Source organism: Coloeus monedula, assembly GCF_965178545.1.
Source record: "Coloeus monedula genome assembly, chromosome: 6".
NCBI lineage: Eukaryota > Metazoa > Chordata > Aves > Passeriformes > Corvidae > Coloeus > Coloeus monedula.
The window spans coordinates 49,695,827-49,721,543 of NC_138786.1; the positions used below are offsets into that span (position 1 = coordinate 49,695,827).

General features: G+C 44.0%; 1 protein-coding gene across 12 annotated transcripts in view; it reads right to left on the bottom strand.

Moving 5' to 3' along the window:
- Window positions 1–25,717, bottom strand: part of ASB2 (ankyrin repeat and SOCS box containing 2) — a 48,261-nt gene that overhangs the window by 9,994 nt on the left and 12,550 nt on the right. For 8 of the 12 annotated variants that reach the window (XR_014226537.1, XM_082284234.1, XM_082284231.1 and 5 more), the window contains 7 exons: window positions 22,037–22,364; window positions 15,898–16,162; window positions 14,207–14,302; window positions 9,736–9,902; window positions 8,927–9,082; window positions 6,777–7,022; window positions 4,368–4,539 (listed from right to left, as the gene is read on the bottom strand). Coding sequence is in view for 11 of the 12 variants with exons in the window: in XM_082284234.1 (XP_082140360.1) it covers window positions 4,368–4,539; window positions 6,777–7,022; window positions 8,927–9,082; window positions 9,736–9,902; window positions 14,207–14,302; window positions 15,898–16,162; window positions 22,037–22,181 (1,247 nt within the window). In the remaining variant the exon portion in view is untranslated. The remainder of the gene's footprint in view (window positions 1–4,367; window positions 4,540–6,776; window positions 7,023–8,926; window positions 9,083–9,735; window positions 9,903–14,206; window positions 14,303–15,897; window positions 16,163–22,036; window positions 22,365–25,717) is intronic. The other 4 variants (XM_082284227.1, XM_082284226.1, XM_082284230.1 and 1 more) reach the window with 3 other exon arrangements.

Here is a 25,717-nt window from a genome sequence, read left to right on the forward strand (position 1 = left end):
CCAGATTTTCTGCACCTTCATCATCATGCTGTGGGTAGGACTGAAGGAAAAGGCTCACCACCTCCAGCCTGGGGTGCCAGCAGAGAGAATGTATCTCCCCACCTTCACAGGCTTTGCTTTACTGCTCAGCAGAGAAGGGTGCCAACACAAAGGCTGGCAGGTCCTGTGGGTCACAGCCACAGTAATAGGCTTGACATCAGATGGGGGTGAAACCCCATCTCTACAGGACTGAGCTAGGATAAACTACAGGTTTGGTTCCCAGGCTTTCCCTATTAGATTTTACAATTCAGTTATTACCCTGCATTGATCCCTGTCCTGAAGGCCTTCACTGTGTGGTGTTTGGCTGTGGCAAATCCATGGAGCTACCAGCGTCCATCCCAGATCATGGGGAGCCAAAAAGACAATTAGTAAAAGGGAGAAAAAGAAGTAAAAATATTTTCCAGGCTGGTTTCTATGTTTCAGCAGAGGGAGGAAAATATACAGGCAAGTCCTAAACCCCAGTAAATGAGGGATTGCTATTGGAAAGTGTGGTGTGGCCTTAAACACAACAACATAAATCAAGCTGCTCTAATTTGTAATATGAGTTTCAAATATATGATGCACAGGAGCCCTGCAGTCGCAAATCCATAATCACTTTTATGTCTGCATAGGTCTCTTTGGAGCTGCATGGCCAATCCCGTAGGTTAAACCTTGATTTCCTGCTCATAAAGTTGGGTGATTTAGCCAAGGCCCTAGGTCGATGCTGTAGATATAGACAAATCACCTTAAGCTACTTTCAGAAAGAGCCTAGAGACCATCCAACCTGAATTTGCCTGCTGTCTCAAGAGTTGCCTACACTCCCTGTGTAACATCTGTGGAGAGAGGGATATCTTAAATAGGAACTTGTGTGAGCTGGGAAGCCAAGCACACCCTCTCCTCTTCTTTCCCTCCCATGCAGACTACTCTACCTAGCAGTCAACAGCTCTGGTGACACAAAAACATGCAAAGCTCAGTTTCCTACCATGTAGTGTGTCTCCTTTAAAATGCTGCGTATCTTCAGCTTGACTGCAATGGCTGGTCCCAACACTGGGCCATCAGACGTATATTTACATAATGAACTAAGCCAGTAAAACGTTTGTCTGTGATGATCTTGTGATCCTGTGAAAGACTGAGCCTCCAACACTCCCAGGAGCTGAAATAAGGGTTGAAGATGCACAGCACTTTACAGGATTATGTTCCTATTTACATGATGGACTATTGATGTCTCCAAGTTACTTCTACATCTCATTTTTAAACAAAAAGGCTTTTTAAATTATGTAAATATGTTGGGAAATTAAGCACTTTTTTTTCTCCAAGCAGTTGCACTAATTTTCCAGCACTGTGACACTTGCCAGGGAGCAGGAGGTTTGGGTGCTGGTGAGCTGGCAACTTCCCACCCTCAGCAAATGTTCTGTAAGTGCCTAATAACAAAAAGGGCACAGAGCACTGTGAGGACACTACGCCAAGTACCAGCATTAGTCATCCCATGATCAAATGTTTTGAAGATTTAAGGGTCTGTTTTGTTCTTTCCCTCCAGCATATGTGTTTCAGCCAGCTTTTCACATCTGAGTTAAAGAGGCACTGCATCATTTCTGTCTGCAAGGGGAACCTGAACCTCACTGCAGGGGTGCTGCACTGAGGCTCTGCATTCAAATGCTGCAGTGTCCTAGAACTCAGTACAGTCCCTGTACCCCACATTTATTTTTGTATGACAAGCAGGAAGCATCAAGTTTTTATCAGTTTAATCAAGTGTAACTTGAACCTGTGTCTCTTTCTCGCCCTCCAAAGTGGGTCAGTTCAGTAATATGGTGCCTTTGGAGCCTTTCCTGTTTCTCTAGAGGTAGAATGCTACTACCTAGAGGTAGAATGCTACTCAAGTGAAGGCAGCCAAGGCCAGACAAGTCAGACCACGTCCCATGATGAGCTTCATGTACAGTTTTTAAATAGTGCCAAGATTCCCCTTATCCCTGACACCTGCTTCTGTGTTTTCTATTTGTTAGAGGTTATATGGAGGAGGCAGAGCATCCTTAGTGTGAGCATGCCAAGAGTTTACTGACTTGCATTTACTTAATAAATCTGCCCATGCTTCACAAAGTCTTCCCTTCTCAACATCTCAGTTCTAAGGGAGAAAGAGTTAAGTGACTGCTTGCGATTGTACTACAGCTTATGAGATGACCCTTATGAATTTCAGGTCAGTATTGACAAGGTGTCATTTAAAACAAACGAACACCAAGCAACAAGAGTTGACAGTTGAGCCCTGGGACCACATTCTTGGCTTTTTGATGGTAGGGAGCCTTCGTGCTCTGGCAAATAGTAGAAGTGTGGAATTCCTGCAGAGTTACGTACTAAATCTGCAGGAATACAGAGGTCACCGTGCAGGGTGTTATTTTACTGAATACCAAAGGAATTAAGAATGATCAGCCAAATGGCCTAAAGTTTTGTCATTTAGATAAACATTTATAAGAGAATATATTTTTCTTTTGTCTTTCTTTCCTACTTAGTTTGCAGCAGTTGTGCACAAAATTTGTGCTCAGTCTTTTACAAGTGAAGGAATGCAGAGTTTGAACTAAATTCTGCTCTCATTTGTGCTGCTGGCTGTTGGGAATAATAGATATGAGCCCTGAATCAGGCCCTTGCTTTCATAACCCAGGAGTGAACTCAGGTTGTGGAGTTTCCATGTAAATTTCTTTTCAGAGCGGAGTGTGGGACTACTGAGGGGAGGGAAAGATTCAGAGAGCTAGCCCGTACTCTATATACAAATTGGATTCAGATCAACTTACTGTAATTTCAGATGAACTTTTTAGAAAGTGAACGACTGGAGGTGAGTTCTGTTTCTTGCACAAGAAAATGACTTTATAACTCAAACCCTGGAGAAAATTTTGAGTCATACTTGTTAGTCAGTGCAAGGTATTCATGTACATGATATAAGTGTATAAAGCTGTTACATAAGTTGACACTGAGCTGCCCTCTAGAATACACAACTTGCACAAGGAATCAGGCCTACTCCAACTACAGAAAATTATATATCCTCAGGTCTATCAAAGTGATTTGAGAAGCTTAATTGGCATTCCCAAGCACATGTAAATGCTAGAATGAAAAACATTATGGGAAGGTGTAGTGATGTTAAAAACTTATTCCTCAGAAATATGTAGGAATCCACTTGAGCAGTTCTCTGCAAAGATAGCTGTACTGTCCAGAAACAGTCACTGCAGTTGGACAGACACTCTCATTTGCTATTGTAGAAGTATTTTGATGGAAACTGTGATAGTCAGAAGAGTCCTCTATAGTCACCAAAGGGGTCTGTTACTGCAGTGAAATATTAGTTGTGGGTCACTCACTCTTCCAGCAGTGAGGGGCTAAAAGCAGGAACTAAAACTTGCTCCAGGATCAGAAGTAAGTGTTGTGAAGTTCAGGCTCAGAAGCATGCTGCAATGTCCCGGGTTACTACTTACATGACAGTGCAACATCCCATCCCCAGACAGCAACTTCTAAATTGATATTCTTTATCACAAACTATAGTTTGTTGCTTTCCTAGAAAAACCTTAATTTCAGAGGACTGTGAATTCTACCCGATTCCTGCTTATTTTTTCCACTCTTTACTTTTCTCCCTCTTTAAAATATATGCTCAGCTCTATCCCAAACACATTTAACTTCGGAAAGAAAGCAGTGGGTCTGTTACAATTAAGAGTTATTTAATCACTCATTAATAAAATATATTTTCTAGACCATGAGAAATTCTTGTCCTACTTTTCTGAAGCCTTTCAATTTCCTGAAAGGCTTCTGAAAGGAGGGATAACAGAACTGGACACCATATTCTAGAAACGGTCTCACTAATGCCCTAGAGATTCACTTAACCACTTCCTGCTGTAAGCAACTGAATTATTGTTATTAAAACCTGAACACATTAGAGACAAATCCAACATCTGCTTGTGCGGAAGAATCACAATGGGCCCATGTAGGAAAATGATTGCTAACTGCTGCAAAAGCTATTAAGGACTAACACTCCCCACCAATACTTTTTCTATTATAATTCAAGGGTGTTTTAAGAACTTCAGTTTAATCCACTTCCAAGATACATGATGTTAGTTAGCTGTAATATGTGATGTCTTGGTAAAATTACAGGAATCTTTCGCCCCACATTCCTGCTCACCCCATCTCATCCCAACCTCCAAACGCTCTTTGGTGTATAGTTTCTAGCCTGAGCTCTGCAAGCAGAAAGCCCACCTCTCAGCTGGTATCTGCCTTGCTCACAATGCTCAGAATTAGATCTGGGACGTTATATTCTCCTTTTTTTAAGGACTTTGGATTCTTGTCTAAAAGATGAAAGCAGGAAGCTAACTAAAACTTACTCGCAAATCCCCTTTTTGGCTGCTATGTGAAGAGGTAACAGGCCGTCCTTATTGGCTTTGTTAGCATCTGCTCCTTGGGACAAAAGAAACTCCACAATAGGTACGTGTCCATTTTTACAGGCTTCATAAAGAGCAGAGGCATTATCACTGGCTTGTGTATTTATATCAGCACCTAGGAAGGAAGAAAACCTTTTAGCACCAAAAGGTTAAAATTAGATGGGAGGAACATACTTTGAATGAACACTTTTATTTCCATGACAATGGAGCTATGAAATGTGAATACAGTCATATCAGAGGTGGTACAGTCATGTCAGTTATACACCTTTATGTCATACATTTACATTGGCTTATAATATGATGGGAATTTTATGAGGGACAGTTTATCATGGGTCGCAACCATTAAGTCCCAGTCATGAATCCACACTCCATTCAGCTGCAGCTCAAAGGTAAAAAAATTTTAAAATGGGCTGTTCTTTATAGGGCATGGCCTTCCCTTCAAAAGCAGTAATGCCATTAATATTTATGTGTTTACACTGTGTATATATGCTATTCCTGAGAAGGAGTTTGGACTAGAGTATCTCAATAGGTGGTCTCCAAAATTCTATGGATATCTATTTATGCTATATATTTATTTGTATTTATCATTTATACTCTGTATATTCACACTGTAAGTACAGTTATAGTATTTATACTCTTTTTTAATTTTAGCATGTATCCAGGGTAAAATAATACTCTATAAAATAACATCTGCTTGGTGCTGATCAACAATTCTAAACAGGTTTTATTGGGGTGTGCCTTAATCAATGAATATTGCATTTCAAAACTCAGCACCTGAGGCCATATTTCTTTGTTTCATGAGGGCTGGAGTTGGGCTTCAAATGGTAAGTTTTACTACAAAAAAAGATAAATATTAACAATAAACTACTAGATTATTTAGGAATTTTTTTCTTGAACTCTAATGTGTGTTTGGCTTAATAAATAACATGCAAGTGGAAACCGAGACAATACTTTTTTGCCATAAACAATTTGGAATCTAGATTTTTCTGTTGTGGATATTTAAGGCCCTTAAGCCTGGGTTTTGACTGTCATATACCATGACATGGTGTCCTCAGGAAGGCTGATCTATGTGTATCCTAAATGGGAATGATAGTTCACTGGAGTTTTGCTTCTAAACTCCAGTGAAGAAACCAATCAGTCTTCTGTTTGATCATGAAATCTCCCTGCCAATGAGAACATTTCCCTGAGCTCTCACCCTCAGCTGAAACATCTGTGTTGTGTTTGGCCTTTTGAAGATGTTGTAGCTGCAAACATTAGGAGAATTACAGTGACAAAACATAACACAGGACTATGTTCCTAATGAGAAAGAAACCCTTTTTATAATGAATATTGCTCATTGTAAACAATGAATGATATCATTCCTGGGGTTCTAAGAAGAGCTTTTCAGGGCTTGAAACAATTGGACAGTTTTATTGGTTTTTTCCTTGTGTATTTTTCTCAAAATTGGACTTTAAGGAAATCTTAATATCTATCTAATTTGAAACACAAATCACATTCTGGCTTAGTTTCTTAAGTCGTAGGTGGCATGATGGACTAACTGGTCATACAAAACTCACTTGACAAGATTAGCTGGGCAGCAGAACACATTTTTTGTTTCCCAACTCTCATATCTTTCTTAATAATATTAATTTTTTCAAAAGTTTTTCTTATCTTCATCATTGGTAAGCTCTAGTTTTGCAAGTGCAGGACCCAGATCTTACCTACAGTGAAGATATTAGTCCATTGTGAAACTATAATATGCCTCAGAATAGTAGTGATATTGTGCTTATTGTAAAGCTGTTTTACATGAGTGGAGCAGTAAAAGATAGGTTTAGTGTAAATTAGATTCAAATTCACTCTATGTTTTACTCATAGGGAGAGTAAGTCTGCTTCTATTTGATATAAACCCATCAACTCTACAGTAGTACTTTATCTGTTTTCAGAGGACACATTATGAAGAGAACAGCTCACCTTGCCCATCACTGTGCATGTTCATGACCAGGTGGGGTTAGCTAAAGTTCGACTTCTGCCATCTATTGCACCTACAGCTGTCTTTTATGACTGACTGGATTTCAGGCAACATGTGTGCAGCAATATGGGTTTAGAAAGCTGTTAGGAGAGGCAGTCAGACAGCACTGCATTACTTCCCAAAGTAGGTGACTGTGAATGAATGCCGAAGAAGCACATGCCTCTGAACCATGTACTTCGTGCTCTGTGAAAGACCCTACCCAGTTCCACCATCAGGAGCAACAGACTTTTAGTGCCTCTGCAGGCTAGGCCTGGCCTCCAGAGACAGAAAAACTGTCAGGGAGAATTACTGGGAAACTGAATTATTAAGAATTAAATGAATAGAGGCATGTAAGCCGTACTCACCACATCTTGCAAGGTATCTCAAAGCTTCCAATTGCCCACTCTCAGCTGCCACAAATAAAGAAGTGATTCCGTAGGCATTTGCTGACTCAATCTTGGCACCCCCTTTCACAAGGATATCAATAATCTCCAGGTCATTTCGGGAGACAGCTTCATGGAGAGCGGTCCAGCCTCGATTGCAACGATGGTTGGTATCTGCATTGTACTGCACCAGGAGTCTTGCAGCCTCTGCATTCTTGCGCTCACAAGCTGTTTTGGAAAAAAGGGAAGAGACTAGGACAGGCTCTTGAAAATATTCTGGGTGTTGTGTATCAGTTTCATGTAGCCCAAAGCAATTTAATACAAGTAGGCCATAGCAAGACCAAAGATCCTTTTAGGTGTATATGAGGGCCAAGGCTGCTGCCAAGTGATGCTGTCTGAGACTCAGAAAGGATGTGGCAGTGAAGCCAGTCTTCAGCTGAGACCTGGCTAAGTGTCCTGTGCAGGGGTTGTGCCAAGTCTGGTACTGGGGGGAATCCGGCCCAGCACATGTGTACCAACAGAAAACCATGGAGATACAGTGAGGTGATAAGGTGCAGGAAATAATTTATGAAGAACAAATGTGTTACAGAAATCATGTGACCTGAACACTTTCTTTCCAAATTCTGTGCAAACTGACTCTTTATCTTGCCATGGACTGCAGATAAAGCTCCATACAGACAAGAAAATAAAAAAACTCAAACCAACAATTGTGTAAGTCAGTAACACTTTCTCAGCCTGAAAAAATTTATAGTTAAGGACCATCCTGAGCTAAAGATAGTTTCTTAATAGTTTTGTTGATTTTTATTCTACCAATTCATCCCATAGTTTTTTGAATCCCAAATCATGAGGCTTCCCACCTTAGTGGTGGGAGTCCAACCTAAAGGTACGTAGGATGAATAGCTACATTGAAAAACCCCAATTAGCATTTGTTGTATAATGTACAGAAGAGAGGTCAGCACATTTCATAGCAATTAGTTTTTTCTTTGAAATAATAGTGTCATTTTCTCACAGAGGTCACCTTTTGGTTTCAATTCTTCCCTTGTGATAGCTCCATGGTGTTCTCCCCCAGGAGGACAGGGGAGACATACACTCATATGTACTGAAAACAACTATGTAATTAGACCCTTCTGTAATTATCTATCCATAGCTCTGCAGAGTTCAATTTGCTTACATATGAAGGATGATTATTTTATGACAGGTTTTTTAACTCGTTTTTTTGTTGCTGTTGAGGATAGACTAGAAGATACTGCACCAAGGCTAGCCTGTTCTTACTAACAGATCTTGTCTGGCTAAAGGATGTTTTCATATCATTGTTGCTGTCATTATTATTACTATGAGCACTACTACTGCTGTGTGTTTACTGCACAGCTGAACAACTTTTCCCATGTCAACTAAAAACCAGAATTTTAAAGCAAAAGCATTTTAAAAGCAGCTCTAATGCTATGTATCCAAATCTTGCTGTTTTAACCAGTATTATGTGTTTTTAATGTTTTAGAGTGCTAAAAACTGTTATGGAAGGAGCGAAGGGGGTTGGACATGAATGTGTTAGAGATCATCTTCTCTGAATGTTTGTGATATCATGGATGTATTGCTAGTCTGCTAAAAGAAGAAAGTGTTCTCTCCAATGAGCAGCAAAGTAATAAGTCTGTGTTAAATACTTTATCTACCTCATTGAATTGTTTATAGTTTTATGACTCTCCCATACCACACAGCCTGGCCTGACCCCCACAGTATATGAATCACTGGCATGTCTACAGTTACTGTACTTGCACATCTAACACCTACTTAGGTCCTACTGTTTAGCAAAGCATACATAGTCCTTCACTGCCCAGCTTTCTGTAAGTTTGGGACATGGTGCAGACAGCCCATGCTTAGGGCCCCACTGAGTATCTCACCCCTCAGCACCCCATCAGAGCCTGCACCCTGCAGGACAGCCTCTGTTCCTGTCTGTGTTGCAGATGAGAAGAAAAGCCATGGCATAGCAGGTCAGACATAGGAGATAGAGGACTACCACAGGGAAGTAGAAAACAGGAGCTAATCACTGACTTTTAGCGCCTCATCACAAGTGATCCTGCAGTTCTGCCTTGGTGGTGCCAGAAGAGCTCGGCATCCCTGGAAAAGCAGCTACTGACCTTTGTAGAGTGGTGTTTCTCTGGCCTTGTTGGAGATGTCAGGCTCAGCCCCAGCCTGCAGCAGGGTGAGCAGGCAGTCCAGGTTGCCCCGGCTGGTGGCCAGGTAGAGAGCTGTCTCCTCATTGAGGGTGCGCTGGTCGATGGTGCCGGGGTATGCTGTGAAGGAATGGTGAGCTCAGAGTCATTGTGGCATGTAATGCACCATCACCCTTCTAAATCCTTGAGGGCTTAAGTAAGTTTTTGTTGTTTATTTCTTTTCCTTTTCCATAAGCAGTCTAAGTTAGGAATATACTATAATGTTACTTTAACTCAGACTGAGTATCTAAATCTGTCTTCAGTTTAGATTAAAATGCTCAGCTTTGGCCGCTAGTGATGCAGAAAGGCGTTGAGCAACTGCTCTTCAGCAGCAGTTTGAAAACAAACTACAGTAATTAACCACTTTCAAGCACCAGCAAAGAGATGCTGGGTTGGATCTTCCCCCAGGGGAAAGTGGCATTATTCCTGTCAGCTACAGCAGCTAAGCAGCCCACAACAGCAGAGAGCTCAGCTTCAAGGCCTTAGCATGAGAAAGCCAGGGCTTGGCAGGATCTAACCCGTGTCACTTTCTCCCAAATATCCTAACTTTTTAGAGGCTTCAGTCTGGAAACCTACTTTCCAAGAGAAGGTGAAATTAATATACAGGCAGGGAGGTTGGAAAGAAGCTTCATACACAGCCCCAGGCCAGGATTAAAATACTGCTAATTTGGCCTTTTAGTTTATTCATTTTCTTCTTTTCCCTTTTGTAATTAGTTAGTTTTAGCTTTACTGACCTTTTTGCAGCAGGCTCAGGCAGCCCACTTGGCCATAGTATGCAGCTTCATGGAGGGGTATCCAGCCATCCTTATTAGGTACAGAAAGGTTTTTTCCTGATTTCATCATGTTGCATACTGCTTTTTCATCTCCATTCTTGATTGCTGCCACTACAGGGTCAATTTCTCTTTAAAACAAGATTAAAACTTGGTTATTGTTTCCTTCATTACTGAGAAGCTTTCTGCAGCGACATCACTGTTTTATTTGGCCGAAATAGTGAACCCCTGCAGTCTGTATAGCAAATATTTGTACCGTGAGACACCGTAGGGCCTGTAAAGGTAAAATTTGTCTTCTCTGATTTTGTCATTGTCAGCAGATCAGAAGAATCACTGTCTGGAGGAACTGATCTCTCTCCTCAGAGTGTAAGGAAAGTGTAGGTGTAACTAATATCTGGCATAAATACTTATATTTTAGACATTGGAAGTTGTGGAAGACTGGCTCTGACATTGCTCTATACACTGTGGAGTGTCCATGACTGATAATTTCATCACCTTGCTGTTCCATGTTGCATGGTGCTTCCATATGAGATCTTTTAAATAAGATCAACTTTGAAGAAAATTACCCCTATTCATCCTTGAAGAAATTTTTAGATTTGATTTGCATGTGGCTTTAACAGAAACTATCAATAAATCTTACTCTTGTATTTTGAAGATACTTTATATTTCCTCTCACAATCCTGTTTTCAGAATTTAGCCAGTGCATTTATGAAGAAGGGAGAGCTCTGATTAGACCATGTGAACTGGGGTGTTGGTCTTGGCTCTCCTTTCTTCATCCAGGGAAGACTGAAAAAAATCCACCTACCCTCTGCCAAGCATGCATTCCTCACACTCTGGGCAGCAACCCACTTCTCCGAGCTCTCTGAGTGTTTGCAGAGCAGAGCTGACCTGGGCACACCAATCCTACTGCAGTGACAGCGACAGCTTCTGTGAGTCTCCCCACACAGCGGGAGTCCCAACACTGCCTGACAGTCACTGTGCCCTGTGCCAGCAGTACCTGAACAGGACCTGCCACCCTCCTTCCACCCATTCTGAGGCTGCTGGTAGCACGGCCGAGGTAGGGAGCTGGGGAGCTCGGACCCAGCAGCCAAAGCAGGCAGGACCCTTGCCCATGGTGGGCAGTAGCTCTGTGCATGTTGGTGGGCTGTGCCTTCCAGTGTTGGCATCTGCTTGGGCTCCAGCTGAGCTGTGCTGGGATAAGGCAGCCGCAGCTTTGTTATTGTGATGCACTAAATGACTAAGATTCAGCACAGCCAACACTGCAGAGGAAGAAGCACTTTACCAATTCTAGGGGCGACTTGCAAAAAATGAACGTGGGCTATAGTTTCAGAGACAGAAAACAAGAAGTTGCAGAAAACGCTGGAGCCTTTGTGGTTTGAACTAGCTCTACAGAGAAAAACTTGCAGTTGTGAAGTCAGAGACTGCAGGGTGCATGTTGAACTATTAGCACTGCCAGGGCAGGAATACAGCATGTGATGGAGGTCATGCAGGCCAGTGATGATGGGAACAACAAGAAACTTCAGTTATGACAGGAAGAAAGTCTAAAATACCACAACAGAGTGAGATCAGAGACAGAAAAATATGGACAGGTCAGCACAGGAGTCTTCAGAAAGCAGTATACTGGTGCAACCTGTGCATTTAGTGGGAGTTACAGGAGGAGCACTGAACTCCATTACCTTGTAGGGGCTGGACAGACCAACAGTCTGAAACTCACACAGGCCTCACTAATTTCTGTTTGCCAAAAGGTACACAATCTATGCCATAAACACTGATACTAGCAGTAAAAGAAGGCACCAAGCTGCTTTTCAGGACCTGGAGTGGAACAGGTGATCTCAACACTTGTGCCAGGGCATGGGAAAAGACACCATTTCCCAGGCGAAATAGTACTTGGTGCCACTTGCTCCTTCTCTATAGCTGGAAGCAGTGATTTCATGACAGTAGGGTCACAAAAATAGCAACACTGGAATGAGGAGTGATATGGGACACAAGGCCAGGCATTTTGCCTGAGAAGATAACAGCTAGAACAGGCAGCTGCTGTCCTGGCCACAGCCCTCCCAGGAGGAATCGACTGACATTGTGATAACTGCTGGCCAGATGTCCCAGGGACGCTGCTGTACCTCCATACTGCTTAGAGTACCCTGGGGACTAAAGCTGAGATTCCTAATTGTGTACATACAATAGATTTTTGTGCAGGTGTTTGAGCATTTTGTTGAAGTCTGCTGACAGCAACTATTGGCATTTTTGGCTGGGAGGGGAGGTGGAGGTGGGGGATCTTCATCTTTCAACACCTCTGGCACAAGGCTGCTGAAACCATCTGTTGTTTTGTGCAAAGACTCATGTTACACATGTAGGGCTGTGACCTCAGGATTTGGGCACATGATATAATTACTGGTGCTTAATGAATTACTGCATGCCAGGTGGGCCATGGCAGAAGTCTGCTCATGGGGCTGGCTCACAGCAAATGCAAGGTAAATCACATTATCTGAGACCTCAGGGAAAGCAGGAGGGTACCTTGGATCTGTGCTAGGGTTAAAAATGCGTGAAGAATCAGTTACTATTCTGCTTAAGCCCTCAGATGTTGAATGAAGCAAACTTCTGTTGGGTTCCTTGACCTTAAATGATTCCTGAGTAAGATGAGGGGGTTTGCTGGACCAGGCTGCAGATGCTTTAGCCAAGAAAATTCCAGATCAGAACAGAAAGTTTAATGAATGTCCATGTGAAATCCTTGTTTTCTGCCTGGCTTATAGTTGGCTGTTATAAAAACCCATCACATTCTGCTGCCTGGATTTCATCAGATATAGAAAATACAAGTATTAAAACTATGGAGGAAGTCTGAAGATATGATGAAAACCTTATAGGCAATTCAAAAGAATTACTGCATTTCAAAGACCAGTAGGCAAGATAATAAATACCCCTTGCAGATGAGATAGATGGTGAGGTCAATTCTGAGTGCTGAAGAATAGGTTCAGTGGAGCATAGAAATGTTCAAGAAGCTCCTTCTTTTCCTGGCAGCCTGGAGAGTTGCGGGCAGGATGAAGGAACAACACTTCCCCAGGTGAAGTCAAATACCATCCCTGCCTAGCTATGAGACTAGGGCTATAAAACAGTCATGCCATCATGCTCTCCTAGGACTTCCCAGCTATCTTTTTGCTCTACCTGACAGCTGAGGTGGGCTAGTTTATCAGCCTTCTTGTAGACTGAACTCTATTGAGCTACCTGGTGGAGAAGAACAGCCTGCCCTCAAGACTTCTGCTGCACCCAACACATCAGAGGCATGCAAGCTGTGCAGAGCACTTAAGTAAGAGGATGCAATTTCAGTGTGGTCAAGGAAAGCTGGCAGATGACAGGGATAAGGCAGGCTTCATGTTGTAGCAGGAAGAGGTTTTCACAATGGTAGGGAGTGCAATGCCAGTGGAGGGCCAGGTACAGAGCCTGGATCAGCCAGGATGCAGGGGGAAGTGGGGGAGATTGTAAAGCTGGGTGAGAGGTGAAAGGAAGAAGAGTGGTGGAAGGGTAGTCACTGTGCCTGTGCTTCCAGGGAGGGACTTGTAAGATGCATTAAACAAGATTTGAACTGGGTAGATAGAATAGGCGGGAAGTTTCTTTTCTGCAGGACACAGGGAAGTGCTGGCTGTAACGCTTTTCTCTTGTCATCTGGTAGCTAAGGGCAGGTGCATGTATCTATTCTGCCCTGCACAGAGGTGTAATAAACCCACCATGGTCCAGACATTTCCAATACACACAGGCACTGGGACAGAGCTTGGGCCACTGTCTGCTTTTCTCATCCATGGCTATGTTGAACTAAGCTTATTTGCAGCCTCTGCCAACAGCAAAACATGGCCAGGAGGACCAGTCAGTCAAGCCAGTTTCCTCCTTGGACAAGTAAGCCCTCCTCAGTGTGGCTGGACTGCACACGTATGGCTGGTAACAGGCATGGCATCTTGGGAGACATTTTTCCCCCTACTTTTTCGCGTTGCTGAGCCCTGAACTTAATACCAATGTAGTTACTATCAGCACCTGCCTCCCTCATCTATCCTGATCGTAAGTGAGCCAGCCTATATAAATTAACCACAGTGCAGTCATCTCTTTCTGTTGTCCTTGTCACCTCAAAGCTTCTGAGTGACCCAGAGTCCCCAGGACATGAGCACTGGGGGGACAGAGAGAGAAGAAGAAGGAGAAGAGAACAAGGGAGATTTGAGGTGTGTCACCTGCAAGAGCATGGGCATGGTCTGGGGCAGCGGGGAGGTTGGAAGGAAGAACAGGAGTGCAACGAGGGTGAGGTGCAGGTGTCAGCGAGACCTCCTCCAGATGAACACCACCATTTCCCCCCACCAGGCACCATCACCACCCAGAAGAGATGTCTCAAGGAGAGAGTGGGTAGCAAGGCTTGTTTTGACCGCAGGGGAAAGCAGGAGAGGGAGAGGGAGACACTTACACGGACTGGGACGTGCTGCTGTCGTGCCTTCGCCTGACCCCCCAGGCTGCCCCCGAGCTGGATGGCTGAGCACGGCCTGTCTGCTGGGCCGCCAATCTGGAGTGGCGATGACAAGAATGAAATAAGGAGAAATACTCCGAATAGGAGAAACAAGTCATGCTGAGGCAGAGACAGAGACACACATCCACAGAGACGGAGCGAGAAAGCCTGCCGGTCAGGGCTTTGAATAAAAGCAGATGGCCACGGCTTGCTCTGCACTGGATTCAGCTGCTCACTCAGCTCGAGTTTATTTTTGGCCCTCTGAGGAAGCGTCAGGGGATTCAAATGACCATATAAGACAACAGTGTGGTTAACCCTACCACCACCACCACACAGGAAGCAGGCACAAAGAGAGGTGAGGTTACATTCATCACCTCCAAAGTGCCAAGCAGGTGGGTCAGGGTGGGGGCAGCGGAGGACCCAGAGCCACTGGATGTCAGCTCCTTTTCCAGCTTGGCTCTCCCAGGTGGCAGAAGAGTTCAGCAATGCTACAGATTTGGTGCTACAAGCTTCAAAGGTTTTCCCTTTGGTGAGAGGTCATACACTCCTGGGCTGGGTTAATGCACAGAACTGCTAATGCTGCTTTTTACCAAAATAGCAGGTGTTGAAGGACCTCCAACAAGGTCGGGAAGCCCTTATTCTCCCCTACCAAATGGCCAGGGAAGCCCTTATTCTCCCCTACATCGGGTCTCTACAGGAGAGCTGACTGTACAAATGCACAGTAACCACACCGAGAAACCACAGCCTTTGGGAGCAGGACTGCTGGCAGCACAGCATCCCGATTCCACAGCTATGCTCATGCTTGCTGCTCATCAAATTGTCCCCAGCTTCCCAGCCTTGGAAACCAAACAGGTTTGTTTCATTACCACAGGCGGTAATGAGCAAGGCATCAGAGGGTGGTGGAGTTACGAAAAAGGAGGAGGAACAGAACTTTTGTAGCTCTCAGTTTATTAAAAAAGGGAAAATTAAAGTAACTTAAAAGATTAAAAGGATATTTTTCCTTGTTTTGGAGGTGACTTTGGAATCTATTCCCTTCCTCCTTGAGAAACCTCTCTAAAATGAAAGGGGAACAACATCTGGGTTTGAAGCTGTCGGCAGGTCTCTGTGACCACAGCTCAGCATTGCAGGGGAGGGGGATGCTGCCACGATTTGGTGTCTGGAGCTGCTCTTGGCTAAGAGTGGCATGCTTGAAGTCAGACTGATCTGAAATAACCACATCCTCTAAAAGCTGAAGTATTTAACAGGTAGTCAGCTCACACTGTTTTATATACATATTTTTTGTGCCTCTCTTATGTTTTCTCATAACAAATGCTTTGCTCCCTCTCTGGCAAAACTTGGCATACAGTGGGGGAAAGGAGCAGCTGGCCTTGGGAGGGCTTCTGTTGTTCAGGAAACCTTGTGGCTGTACCCCTTTATTTGTTTTATTTGTTGCTTAAAATGGACAACATGAAGCAAATTCTCCTCTTGCTGCGAGCACGTAAATTGTTGACGTCACTGGATTTATAGCAGACTCCGGCTTTGACACTAATGACAGACTCGCAGAGGAGCCGCCTGGCACAGCTAATTAGAGAGCACGTGCACTGACAGGGAGCCTGGTTTTCCTTCCTGGGCAGGGCTCTCTGGGGGAGCAGCTCAGGCTGGCACTCGCTTACCTTTGCCAGGGGTAGATGCGGTAGGGAGGGTTGTGGGGGCTGGCACAGCTCGGGGCAGCCACCTCACCAGCACGGGCCACCATTGACTTCTGGGGGCTCTGGGCCGCTGGCTGACCTGCTGCATCCTCTTCCAAGCTCTGCTGGATGGCCATCTTTATAAGCTCATCTTCACTCAGGCTGCTGTACAGACTGTACTCCTCGCAGCCTATTGTTTGTCTTTGAGTGTTTGCTGCCGTTGTAGCCATTTTTATAATTCTTTGCTTCCCTGTAAAAGGAAATTGTGGCCATCAAAATCTGGAAAAAAACTCAACTATTGTGTGCTGTCATTCAGGTGTGCCTCTTAACTAGACTGACCAGAAAATCCTTCAGAAATCCTTCACCAGGGAGAGAACATTATCAGCTAAAATCTGCATGTAAACTTAATGAACTAACTCCTTTCAATTACACAGAAATAACTGGTTTAGCTGGTGTTTAAAAAAGGGGGAGTTGCTGCAAGCAAGGCAAGTTTTTATCTGCTTATTCCGGTTACCACATCTCAAGAGAAAAATAGGTAAAGGAAATCCCCTTAAGATTAAAGAGATACATTTTTGAAATTTATTTGGGAGAACACCAATGGATGTCTCTTTTTACTGGTTTTCTTTCTTGCTGTAATTGCAGGAAATTAAGGGAAGAGGTTTGTCTCTTTGCTGGTTCTCTGTAAGGACAGGTTCTCCACCATGAAGTGCAGAGAGGCTTTGTAATTTTTTCCACCTTATCTGGTGATCTCTCAAGCAACATGCAAAGCTATGCTTTGAAGCGACTTTGTTTCACTCAGTGAGGAGAGCAACACCACACTGCTCTGTTTCACTTCTGATTTTTTGCTTTTTCACAGAACAAAGTTCAAGGTCATGAGCGAGATGGAAATGAGAGAAGGGGGAATTGGGCACACTCAGCAATCACAGAATGACTGTGAACCACCACTGCAGGACTCTAAAAGGCAAAGACAAGTCAAGATACTGCAGAATTTCCAGCAGTGTTAGGGGAAGTACTAATGCCATGAATGGTACAATGCTCTAGCAGGATCTCATTCGGATGCCAGAGAGCACTCTGGCCATCAGTATTCAAGAGCCAAGGGTTTCTTTTTGGGAGGAAGTGGAAAAGCTTGCCTCTCTTAAGAAGATAACAGCCAGCGCAGAATAGGTTTGATTTTATAAGCTCTGAGCGAGAGCTGTGTAAAATAACGGGGAGACTGGGATGAGGAGCAATGGGAACAAGCTGCTCAGGAGGACATGGACGTGACAGGGGAGGACAGGGACCTAGCAGGAGGGGACTGTGGAGGCATGTCCCCCAGGTGCAGAGAGGCGAGGGGCTGCCTGGGTGTACCAGTGGGGTTGCTGAAAAAGCTGCCTGCTCCCACCCTGTGGCTGCCAGTCCCTGTCCCATCAATGCCACAGCAAGGTTGGTCTCCAGCTCCACACAGCCCTGCTCTGCCCAGGATCAGGTCTTACTGATCTGGGCCAGCCGGTAGAGCCATGAGTATGAGGACAGCAGAACCACCCAGCTTCCCACTGCTCAGGATCTGCCTCCGCAGGAGCCTCAGGGGAGCTGTCAGCTCCCTTTCCCTGTACTGCTGCTCTCTCCTCCGAGTGCCCGGGTCAGCCTGGTTTCCTGGGCACTCACACTGACACCAATGGCAGAGGGGTCCAGCAGGCCACAAGCCTCACACCAGGAAAGCGCCCTGCTGTAGCAGCTCTTGCTGCTCTGTGCACAGCCAAGAGACAGTCCTGACCTGGAGGAAATGGCAGCTCCCCAAATACAATTTGAAGACATTGCAAGAGCTTGAATCAATCAAGTCACTTAAAATCTTGGATTTAGGGTTTTCACTTCAGACATGGTGATATCTCCCACATCAACAGCCACCTCAGGCTCTAAACCCACTCCAGAAGAAGTGGAAACACTTCAGGGTAAAGGGAAGCCCAGCAGATTTCAGATTGACATCATGACTTTTAACAACAAAGAATATATTTTACAGCCATGAAAAATGCCAAAATAAAACCTTCAATTGCTGTAAATAATACAACCCAGTTTTGGTGGGGTTTTTTTCTCTCTCTCTATTTTTTTCTTTATTTTCAGCCAGATGTCTCATGGCTGCTGTTGCTTCCCTTCTCCAGGGGGTGCCTCAGCTCCGCTGTGACCCTCACTATCCCGAAGATCCAAGCCCAGGCGTCACAGCGCTGATAGCTTCCCTGTGCCCCCGCTGCTCCGGTACCTGCCTTTGGCTGCTCTCCAGCCAGCAGCTGGCTGAGAACCATGACACAGCTTCGTTTGTCCAGCAGCTGCTGCTGCTCTCTGGCTTGCTCAGCCCCTGGCATGGTGGGCAGTACTTACATAGTCGCTCAGCCTAGGAACTCACGTAGTAGCTGCAGATGTGTGGAATCCACGGGCTGGAGCTGGAAGGCTCGTCTGCAGCATCCAGCACTGCAATGCCTGACTGTAGGGACCTGGCCCCAGTGGTGACTCAGAAACCTAAACAAACCCGTCAGCAGAGAGGGCAGGATCTGATCTTAAGCTCCTAATGGAGGTGATGCACAATGAATCCTTGGAGAAGGCAAGAATGGAGATGAAACTGCTCCTCTCTGAGGGCAACCCACACCAGTGCAGCCTGGGACACGGACCCATACTCTGCATCCTCCCCAGTCCCATTGCCAGCATCCTTATGGCAGTGAATCCATCGCCACTGTGCTTCTGAGCTGGGTGTTGCAGTGCCTTCTGTGGCAGCCTGGGCTTTAAGGACGGTACAGGAGACCTCTGCCAACGTGACTCCACACCCTGGCACAGAGGATCTAACTGATATCGCTCCTTCACCACATCCCAAATGGATCTAGGTATAAAGGCTGCTTCTGGACCTTCTTCCCCTCCCTCCTTTTGTTTCACACATTCTTAAGGCAAAGGGAGCAAAAGGGAAGATTTTAAATTTGTGGGGATAACTCCTATTTCATCCTCTTATCCTTTGTAGGGGTTAACTGGGTCCAACCCACTAACAGAGAAAAGGGAGAACCTCTCCTGCATGTTGGTGAGCCTCACTAATCTAAATATTTTGACAGGAATTCCACAGAGTGCAGAAACAACAGTGCTGGCTGCAGCTCCCATCACTGACTCATGCTGCAGGGAGAAACTTCATGGGGCTCAAAATAGAGAAAGCTTTCAGTTCTGCTCATGGCACTGCACAAACACTATGAAGGTGTGGGGGTCACATCCTGGGGCTGCAGGAGTTTTTGGGTCCTTACTGAGAGCCAGGGACAGCCTTGGCTGCCCTGAACCCCTGCAGAGAGTGTTCTAGTTGGGCTTGAAGCTCTTCCTGCATCCCCCTCTGGTCTCCACTTGCTCAGACAAGTGTGTATGTGCAGTTTGCCTGTGTGCTGTGACTGAGTGTGGCAGGAGGCAGGGCACGTGCCTTCTTCCCCACAGCCCCCTGCAGAACAGAGCACAGCAGAGCCACCACCCTCCCCTTCCACCTGAGGATGCTTTTGTTTGAAGCTGCAGGAGCACAGGACAGGGGCACTGGTCTGAGTTATGTCTGTAAGAAGCCACAGTGAGCCAGCTGAGCTGCAACAACAGGCTGAGCACATGCCCTTGGCTAGAGGCTAATGCAACACAGCCTGATTCAGTTTACCCTTCTTTCCCTGAGGCCAAGCTCAGTGGCATCACCTGGGAGTGCCCTTGCTCAGTTGATACAGCAGGGCTAAGTTTACCCCATCTGAGGCCATCAGTGAACTGCCAACCACAGACTTAAGAAAGTCACTAGGCTAATGTGCTATAAGCTAAATATTTTCCACCTTCTGTAATGAAGGTGTGAAAAAAAATCAATCTTTGTTGCTAGAAATGCTTGAACTAGTTTGGATTAGTAAGACCTGGCCAAAATGGTCTTTCTAAATGCAGCTTGAATCTGTTTCCTTGCTCTAAGCCAGTTTACTGTAGGTTTAAAATATTGGAATTAGATTTAAAAGTTAAATGCTGCTTTTATTCTTCATCCTAACTTTAAGTTTTGGGGGGATATTTTAACGTTTGGCTGTACTCTGCATTACTCCAGCAGCCCAAGAGCCCATCCTCACAGGCAGGTAGCGCACAGCATCTTCTAGAACAGCAGAACCTGATTTTTAAAGCTGTGGGTATAGTGCCTTTATTATTCCTTAGAGAGTGCTTTGCTTTCAGGTCTGGGTGGCTTCACTAGTGATCTCTCTTGGCAGAGACATGTCTTGGGATTCTGCTGTCTGTGCTGCCATTTAGTAGCTCAGTCTGACAAGATCTTCTGTAAACTAAACTTACCACCATTTCCACATAGAGTCTGGTCCTGATTTTAATTTTGTCATCCAGATTTGAGTGAGAGTTTTTTAATTCAGATGTAGTAATCAGGTCTGTGCCATACAGAGGCAACTTAGCTGCATCCAGTGACCAGAAGGTAAGGCTGGAAATAAAATACTTGTGCAAGGACCATGCTGCCACCTTCTAATCTGTGTTAAGGAGCAGCTGTACCTGGTAGATCTCTGAAACCAAAGGTACTGCTCACAAGGGGGAGGACTAGTAATCACCTACATGATGGCAAAAGCCAGAGACGAACACAATTAGGTTGCTATTACATTCGGACTACAAGCTCTGTCAATATACAGTGATTAGGAGAATGGGCTTTTGATCCCTGATGCAACATAAATAAACAAGGATTACGGCTGGCTTTGAACATGCAGAACCGTGCAATTCAATGCCATTAGCATCTGAAACAACTGGTCCCCGTTGATAGCACTTCTTTAAAGAAAAGCTTAGTGAGGCTGCCTGTCCCTCCTCAATAGACCCCAGGCAGCAGAATTAGCAGAATTACTTATTTCTGTCAGAGAAGGATGGCAGGTGAGTGACAAGGCCATTAAGGGAACAGAGCCAGACTTTGCCTGTCTTTGCGCTGAGTTTATCCCAGTCAGCTTGTAACTGAATACAGAACCATGTATAGCTCAGGGTGTTATAAACCACATTTGTAAAAACATAACCAGTCTTTGGAGGCTGCAAAAGAGAGAAAAGAGGAGCAGCTTCATCATTTTGCCTTTTGCAAGGAATGGTTGAGCCCCTGCTTCTGCAGATCCATGTTTGCCTTTCCATGTGTTTGTCTTTACTTCTGAAAGCAGCAGGAGCACACATGGGGGAAGGAATACACAGCTGGATGTCTTCACAGCAAACTGAGCCTCTTCTTCGGTTCTTACTGTGGCATCTTTCAGGACAGATCCTCTGCAGGCAATGGAAACCAGACCAACTTGCAGCACTTGAAGTGCTCACATTTTAGGTCAGTTTCCTGATAAACTTTTGCAGTTTTCCAAGGGTATTATATTGGATAACTACTGCAAGGAAGCAAGTGATTTTGCAAAACCAGAAAGATTTCAGTGCCCATCAGATCTGCCAGAGCTGAGACATCAGAAGGATGACACCTCATGCTGTCAGGCTGCGGCAACAGGCAAGGATCCTTTGTAGTGACAGCTTATGCAAACCACTCAAGTTCTAGCCCAGTGCTGAAGGAGCAAAGCCAGGCTTCTCGAAGGAATCCTCTGAGCAAACAAATCCCCTTGCTCAGACCCAGCTGTCAAAACAGGTCACCTATCAGTATGGCATATGCCCTGATGCCACCAAATCATGATTCTGTGCAAATTCTTTACTAGAAATCATACACCTGCAAGCTTTTATTTCTTCTCAGAACGTATTCATCCACACAGCAATCAGTGCAATATTAGCTTCATGTCAAACCAACTAGAAATTTAGAAATTAATGATTTGCTGATGTCATTTTTCTCCTTCACACTGTGCCTTGCATGCTACATTCTACCTTAGTATGTTGTAGCTATAGCATTGATTTCTGAGCAAGATACTCTAGGGACAAAGATACAAGCATCACCTGCAGGCAAAAGAAAAATGAGGAAATGACAGAGCTACTGTTCTGCTTATCACCAGACAGTGTTTTATGGCATATTTGAAAAAAACCCAAAGCCCAAAACAAACAAAAGCAAGTCTCAAGGCTGTGTTAGGGTGTTAGATTACAAACTGCTGTAGGAATAAATATTTGCATAGACATAATGAACAGAGAGATTGAAAGTACTATAAGTTCAAAACATGCATATTGGCATTACCTTTTTGTTCTGAAATAAAAGGGTAATAATAGTGCTGAAATGGGTTATCTTCTTGGTTAAGTCTTAATTCAGAAAATCCTCGCTGGTATTTGTCTCCCTGCTTTGCCGGGATGTTTCGATCAACTGCAGGACAGCTTTGAAACATGCTCGCTTTGAAGCCTGGAGTTTATTTCTGGATCACCCCATGATCAGCGAATACAAGCCAAAATATAAGTTGTTCCCAATCTCAGATTTCCTGTTTGAAGATGCACAGCAGAAACTTGTACCAATCCTAAAGTTCTTCTTTGTTGCATTATCTGAAGAACTTCACTTCATCAACATCCTGTAGCTAAATGACACAAAGTTGACCTTTCTATTACATCATTATTTATTGTCCCTGACAAGTAGACCATATATGGATATGTTTTTGGAACCTAAAGAAGAAAAAAAATTGCCATATAATTTTGAAGTAAAATATACTGGCCTGGAGAGTTTTATTTGCCTGGGGAGAAGTGATCTGCATTTACTTTTGTTTTAGCTGATACTTATTAAACAAAACAGCCAAACATTACATGGGTATTTACTGATGTGTTAGAGTTGTTCATACATTTTTAAGACTGCAAGTTTGAGACTTCAGGATTCCAAAAGATGACAACAGCACTTGTGAACCTGTTCCAAGTAGTATTTTTAAGAGCTTACTCGTGGAAAAGGACTGCTCCCATACCACCTAAATGTGAACAACAGATTCTCTCTCAGACTCCTCAAGGCCATAAATGTGAGATGGTACCCATCTTCCCCATCTTCTGGAAGAGGGCAAGCTGGCTGAGGAGTTAGCACTGATCCAGGGATGAGTTAGAAGAAAAGAGTTGGGCACATATAGAAGAACTGACTTGAACTTGAATTGTCTGGATCATGGGAATAATAATAATACTCACTTTGGGAAGGTTTACATGTGTTTATCCAGCTAATACAATGAATGAAGGAAAACTGTAATAGGATATCAAAATTATGCCTATGCATTTTCCTTCAGCTCCTGTTTAACTCATTCCCTTGGCAAAACATTGCATATATGGAGAATAAAGCCTAGATGGAAGTAGGTCTGGAATCCTTTCTGAATACCTTGTGGAGGCTCAGGTTCGCTGTAGGCACCCTGTCAATGCATGAACACCCCCATCTAAGGCTTAGCAAGAACAGTCTTGAAGCAAAAAAATGTAGCAAGACCATATCATCCACTAATACATGATTCCTTTCAGCTCAGCTGCTTTGGTTTTATTCTTTCAGGACCAGCATCATTCCCTCTCCATGCTTGCTCCTGAATCCATCTCGCTCCAGCATGACATGATGGTGAGTACATGGCACATCTTTCTTCCCTGCTGTCTGAAAAGCTATCTGCCCCTCATACCTAGTGCTATGACTGCTTTGTCCAAAGTTAAGGTCATTCAGCAGTAACTGTGACAGACAAAGGAGCCCTGGATGTCATCACCAGGAGTGTGAGAAACTCTTATGCCCTTGACAAGATGTCAGCCAAACCTCTGTGACTTTTAAACAACACCCAGCACTTTTTTCCTTGATACTATTTCAAGATTGTAACTAGCCTTGGCTTAAAACCAGGAGTATCTCCCACATTTAACCCTTCTGCTTGCTTTTTGGGAATCTCTCATCCTTGATCACTGAACTCAAGAAAAAATTGCTGATACTGTGATGCAGATTCATGCTTTGCAAAGGCAAAGGTGTCTAAGTCTTCCAGGATGGCCTGTTTGATTATGACAAAGACATTGGGGCTCAAGGTGCCATCGGCTCTGAGCATTGCAGGTGGCTCCCCATGCCATCATGGCAAGCACACTGCAATTCCCTTCCCTCCCATGTTCCTGGGCTTCCTTGCAGAGCTCTGTGTGCCCTTTATGTATTTGAAGCCGCTGTGAATGTTGATTCACCATTTTCCAATAAAAGCACAGGACTCTGCTTCAGAAGATCTATTTTCAGATACCATTAACTCTCCCTTTTGTCTTGAGTAAATCATTTAACTCCTCTGTGTATCATTTTCTACATTAGTGAAGTGGAAATAATCAAATGCATTAACTTTGAGAACAGTCCAAAATTCCTTGCAGATGGGAAGCCAACAGGACTACTTATATGGATAGAGACTGCTGAATAAGACCTTACTTAATTACTATCTGTGAAATCCTCAGAGGAAGACCTCATATAAGTTTGAATTTTAATTACAGAAATAATACTACTCAGAAATGAAATCATACATTTGGGGATTGATTTTTTTTCCCAATAAAACAATATTGTGGCTTTATTACAACATATCCAAAGCACAATAATAACAATCATGATTTATTAGCATTGCATCAGATTGCCTAATATTTCCCCTGGGGCATGCAAAGTTACAGATCTGCATTTTCAGCTTAACCCTGAGGCATTTCAATAGATTACAAATGTCACCTGCAAAAACAAATATGTAAATTTACACTATTTTCTGGGACATTTCAAACTCAGACACTGCATGTTAGATCCATTTGCTGTCTCTAAATAGAAGTGATGGAAATGGCCAACTCATGCTGATGGGGGAGTCAGCTAGGGTCTCTCAAACAGGACACAGTAAAAGAGATTTGAGTCTGGGAGGAGAAAAGAGGATGACCATGTGAAAACCAATGGCGAAATAATCAGCAAGATTGTTTTCTTCCTCATATTTCCTCAAAATAGCCAGCAGAAGCCAGGTTAGGAAAGCAAATTTAAAATTTCTTTCCTTTGTCTCTACTTCCATTATTTGAAGTAAGTAGCCCATCATCACTACTAAGCCCTTCAGCTCTACTAAACTACACAGCTGAATCTGGCAGCTGAGGCTGGAGGAAAAAACAAAGTTCATTTGTGCATCCCAGGCGACTGGTGAGCTTGTGACTGACTCATTCTGTGTGCAGAGCTGCCACAGATGTGCCTTCACGTGATGAAGTGCAGGTGAGAATGGACATTAGCACAAACTGTCTACCTGTATCTACCAATGGTGACTAACTCTACTGCATCCAAACACTTGGCATATATGTGGCTGTTCTGAAAGGAAGAAAATACTGACTAGTTCTGAACAGTTCCTGGACAGAAAATCCTCATAATACTTTGCCCCAGGACAGCATATCTCTTTGTGCACCAATTACCTGTAACTGTTGTCTTGTTACTTAGATCTGGTCTCAACTTTTTTACTGCAGAAAGACAGCAAGATATTTTGAGTGACATATTTCCCTGAGAGCACAGAGCTAGAGTACACATCCTTTACCATGATATTCAGTGAGCAGAGCTTTGCATTCAGTGTTGCCATGCTGTGCTTCCATCAGACTGTCCCAAAGATTAAATGTGAGCACAAGAACCACAAGCACCTCCCCTGTGCCTCCTGCTACTCAACCCACGTTAAAATAACAAGAATATAGAAACTCCCACAAGAGAAGATGGTTTCAATTTCCTTTGCAAGAACTAATGATTGCTTTGGCCACAATACCTTGAGAGAGGCAAGGAGCCAGAAGCACTTCTATGGGAAAAGGTGCAGGATGTCACACATGCCCAGGGGTAACGAATATGATATACATTACTCCTTACTAACTTTGCTGCCTAAATACTTCTTTGCTGGAAAGATGTAGCTGTTTTGAGATCACTCTACCAAGATTATAATTCCCCTTTCAGGAGGAATTTATCCCACTTCAATGGCTG